This window comes from Cupressus sempervirens, chromosome 4 (assembly GCF_028749045.1).
Source record: "Cupressus sempervirens isolate cs-2001-9-10 chromosome 4, ASM2874904v1, whole genome shotgun sequence".
Taxonomy (NCBI): domain Eukaryota; kingdom Viridiplantae; phylum Streptophyta; class Pinopsida; order Cupressales; family Cupressaceae; genus Cupressus; species Cupressus sempervirens.
Window position 1 is genome coordinate 61246838 of NC_143121.1, and position 5105 is coordinate 61251942.

Here is a 5105-nt window from a genome sequence, read left to right on the forward strand (position 1 = left end):
TCTTAATTTCAGGAAAGGAATATTTGTTAAAATATTAAAAACATTCTTCCCCCAACTACATTGTCACAAGTCTGATAAAACAGTTTTTTTTAGTACTTTATCACTCTAGCTTTGCTTCAACAAATTCCGTGCTTTCAGTAGAGAAGTAATATTAGATAACGTGCATATTCATTATTAAGTTTTGGAAGGACGCCCACGTTCCTTCCCCGCGTTTTTTTCTCTTACTACGCCCTAAACGCCACTCTTGTCATTCCAATAATTGTTGAAGACTATTTGGCTTTATCAGATAGCTAACCTTTTCCTATCTACGATGCCTCCAATTGAATGTGAAACGTGACAGCAAATGACTTTTCTATCTACCCTTCTATTTTCTTGGGAGTTACTCCATGAGAATCAGTATAAAAAGACACATCTTCTCATGGAGAGCGCGGATCATATATTCTTTTCCCTGCATTTTTATAGCTTTTGACGAGTTCAATATCGATGGCAGAAGAGATATGTAAGGCAGAGAAAGGCACAGTATGTGTTACAGGAGCTGCTGGATTCATTGGCTCATGGCTTACTATGCGATTACTTGAACTTGGTTATCTTGTGAGAGCAACTGTCAGAGACCCAGGTTGGTTTCTATTGCTGTAACCCTAAAATACACTCCTTGAATTAAGATGGTTTTAAGTAATTGGATTGTTTACCCATTATTAGATTGGCACTGAAATTGATTAAAATCAGACGATCCTCCCAACTTAAACTACACACAAAGATTGAGTTTCAATGTGAGTACAGATGTTTATGTTCTACATCGTTATTTCAAATTACATTCTTCCTAATTACCGTGTTATTTCAAATTACATTCTTCCTAATTATCATCTTAGTTGTACGTATAAAATTTAATGTTTTATGGCAGAATTTATTAAATTAGTCTTATTGAAGATATAAATGTTGGGTGTGGTGATGGCTGATGGATTCCTAATCTTAAATATTACATATTAAAGGAAATTAATTTAATCTTATTGAAGATATAAATGCTGGGTGTGGTGACGGCTGATGGATTCCTACTATTAGAGATTACATATTAAGGAAGATTAATTTAATCTTATTGAAGATATAAATGCTGGTTGTGGTGATGGCTGATGGATTCCTACCCTTAGACATTACATATTAAGAGAGATTAATTTAATCTTATTGAAGATATAAATGCTGGGTGTGGTGAGGGCTGATGGATTCCTACCCTTAGACATTACATATTAAGGGAGATTAATTTAATCTTATTGAAGATATAAATGTTGGGTGTTGTGAGGGCTGATGGATTCCTACCCTTAAACATTACATACTAAGGGAGATTAATTTAATCTTACTGAAGATATAAATGTTGGGTGTGGTGAGGGCTGATGGATTCCTACCCTTAGACATTACATACTAAGGGAGATTAATTTAATCTTATTGAAGATACAAATGTTGAGTGTGGTGACGGCTGATGGATTCCTACCCTTAAAACATTACATATTGAGGGAGATTAATTTAATCTAATTGAAGATATAAATGTTGGGTTTGGTGATGGCTGATGGATTCCTACCCTTAAACATTACATATTAAGGGAGATTAATTTAATCTTATTGAAGATATAAATGTTGGGCATGGTGACAATGATGGATTCCTACCCTTAAGCATTACACAGTAAGGGAGATAAATTTAATCTTATTGAAAATATAAAAGTTGGGTGTGGTGATGGCTAATGGATTCCTACCCTTAAACATTACATATTAAGGGAGATTAATTTAATCTTATTGAGGATATAAATGTTGGATGTGGTGACTACTGATGGATTCCTATCCTTAAACATTACATTGAAGATATAAATATTAGATATGGTGATGGCTGATGGATTCCTACCCTTAAACATTACATATTAAGGGAGAATTTAAGCTTGAAAAAATAAGTCAATTTTGACTATTTAATACTTGTAGTTTAGAAATCAAGCCTTAATGTGATATTTGAGCCCTCCCAAATTTATGTAATTTAAACCATATTTTTCTTTTCAACTGTAAATTTTCAGGAAATCCAGTGAAAATAAATCATTTGTTAAAACTACCTGGGGCCAATGAGAGATTAACTCTTTGGAAAGCAGACTTGGATCATGAAGGAAGCTTCGACACCATCATTGATGGTTGCGAAGGTGTTTTCCATGTTGCAACTGCAATTGATTTTGAGTCCCAAGATCCAGAGGTTTAGATTTCCTCTCTTCCACATATTATCCTATCTAAGTCTTATTGTTTGTATTTTAATTGTGAATATATTGTGGCAGAATGAGGTAATTCAGCCAACAGTGAATGGGGTATTGAATGTAATGAGATCATGTGCCAAAGCCAAGTCGGTGAAAAGAGTTGTCTTCACCTCATCTGCTGGGGCAGTGAATTTTACGGATGATTGTGGAACACCTGGCAAAATTTATGATGAAACATGCTGGACCAACGTTGAGCTTTGTAGGAGCAAGAAAATGACTGGTTGGGTACGACCATTCAATTATCTCATTGTTCCTAATCTATTCATATAGTTAAAAAATGAAGCTTATAGAGATGGATGTGTTGGAATAATCAATACCACTGTCGTCAGATCACTAGACTGCTTCAAACTGAACTACAGATTTGTTACTAGACTCTTAACAAATCTGTAGTTCAGTTTGAAGCAGTCTAGTGATCTGGCGACAGTGGTATTGATTATTCCAACAGGATGTAATGTAATCATTTGATGATTTTTTTTATCTACACGGTAGATTGATTTTTTTAATGAAGAATATCGGTAAATTGGTATAATTTTAAATGAGCCGAACAAACTACAAACTTGGATTATAAATATAATGGCATGCTGCTTGGAATGGGAGGTAGTATTATGTTTAACGGGAAGCGAAACCACCAATTATTATGCTCCAAATGGGCCAAACCACCATTGACTTGAAGAAATTTACGGATTTTAAAAGCCATGTAGATGTAAATGTTTAATTGCTTGATGAAAAAGAAATGTTGTTCTCTTATGTGCAGATGTACTTTGTCTCCAAAACACTAGCAGAAAGGGCTGCATGTGAGTTTGCAGAGAAAACTAATGTTGATCTCATTACTGTTATCCCAACATTGGTTGTTGGGCCATTTATAATGCAGACTATGCCTCCCAGCTTAGTCACAGCATTGGCACTGCTAACAAGTATGTCCCAGATTATTCTTTATTGCACCAAGTTCAATTTGAACATTAAAACATGATACAATTATAGAGATAAATATCTGATGGTTTAAACATTACACAACAAAATTTAATTCTTAGATTAAAAGTATTAAATAGTTAAAGTTAATTTATTTGTTAAGTTTAATTTTTTCTTAAATACATCAATTTACCAATTATACTGAACTGATGATTTATGGGTATTGTATGCATTGCAGAAAACGAGCCACATTACATGATATTGAGACAAGTGCAGCTGGTTCACTTGGATGATCTCTGCATGTCACTCATTTTCCTCTATGAAAATCGCCAAGCAAAGGGCAGATATATCTCTTCCTCGCATGATGTCACCATCGTTCAGCTTGCCAAACTGTTGGCTGGCAAATACCCACAGTACAATATCCCAACCGAGTAAGTGAACCTATAGTATCTTAGCTTTTCTACCAAAAAATTGAAATTAACATGGAAAACGTTGATAGGTAGAATGTTATTAATGTTTACAGGTTTAAAGATGCAGATCACGAGTCTTTGCCAGCAGTAGCATATTCATCAAAAAAGCTCGTAGACATGGGCTTCAAATTCAAGTACAACATAGATGACATGTTTGATGGAGCGATTCAATGTTGTGTGGAAAAAGGTCTCTTGCCTAAAATGGTAAGTGAGGGTGGTGTAGAGAAGGGATTCTCCCACAAAACGAGAAATGTGTGTTTTGAGGAGAAAGGGCTGTTGCCAAAAATGGGAATTGAAGCACCATACGACATCCTCAATAATAAGTAGTTATCTTTCTTGTTTCGTAAAAGTTGTCTTAGTTTATGATTAAATAATTAGTAGAGAGGCTATAGAGTCGTATATGTGACTCATTTTTCTATGTAGTTTTTACCTGCAATCTGCTTGAACTGTGAAATTTGGTTTAATTGTCATCCTCGTAAAATCTTCTAAATGTTTAGACCACCGGGCCAAGTATAAAAGCTTACAAGCACATTGAAATATCATGTCATTTTGTTTGAAAATAGTCAGTTGGCTGATTATTATAGTAAACAAAGATGTCTATATATGCCTACTTCAAAATATCAGGTATGCTCAAAGACGTTATTGTCCAATAGTTTTTCGATCCAATAATAGTATTAGATTTTCAAGTTAAAAAACTGTTTATTTCTTCCATTAATCATTATTAGAGTGCATCATAGGTTGAAAGTATATTTATGTTGTTTGATTTTGTTTCTAGAATTGTTCTTTATTACCCCAGAGGCTGTACAGTCACTATACGAGGCGTTGAATTCGCTACCAGGCAACATTTTGAAATCCCCATGGATTGTAAAATTTGATTTAATCGACACTGTAGTTTTGAGTATCTAAATTTTTTCTTATTGGAGTCCATTCTTTAATTTATTTCTAAAGTTTTATAGATCGTTTATTTGTGTAGAGTTACAATCCTTATAATCTGTATTACTAGCATCTTGCACAATCTGCAGTTTATGTTCTTATGACTGTAATTCAGATCTGATTAATTTGTCTTTATATACATGCGTATGATCTCCTTTAGTCTTACTGATGCTGTTTTATATATGTGCAGTTCTGAATAGTAGATATACAATTTCCAGTTGTTATTGATTGATATCCAATTCAGATTTTAAGTATGTATTGAGGCATGCCCCAACGCGTACAGTCTGGAGGCACCGATCAATCATGATAATCACAGACTTAATAATACATGATGATATGATATGATATGATAGATTTTAATGACATCCACGAGACAAAAGTAGTCTATGGGACCCATGCAATCACCTTCCCGAGTTAGGAGCAGAACTAGTCAGTTGTAAAGTTTTGGTTAACTTGTCTCTCCTTCTCTAAAGTTTGGTAATCAAATCCGCTGCTCTCTTCACTTGATCTTCTTC

At 34.2% G+C, this 5105-nt stretch overlaps 1 protein-coding gene across 1 annotated transcript; it reads left to right on the top strand.

Moving 5' to 3' along the window:
* The first annotated feature begins 421 nt into the window (after nucleotides 1-421).
* Nucleotides 422-4037, top strand: LOC149559941 (dihydroflavonol 4-reductase-like). Its single transcript, XM_089823522.1, has 7 exons — nucleotides 422-616; nucleotides 2051-2220; nucleotides 2300-2503; nucleotides 3033-3192; nucleotides 3426-3457; nucleotides 3569-3618; nucleotides 3711-4037. The coding sequence occupies exons 1-7, from the start codon at nucleotides 484-486 to the stop codon at nucleotides 3982-3984; spliced, it is 1023 nt and encodes a 340-aa protein (XP_089679648.1). The 5' UTR covers nucleotides 422-483; the 3' UTR covers nucleotides 3985-4037.
* The last annotated feature ends 1068 nt before the right edge of the window (nucleotides 4038-5105 follow it).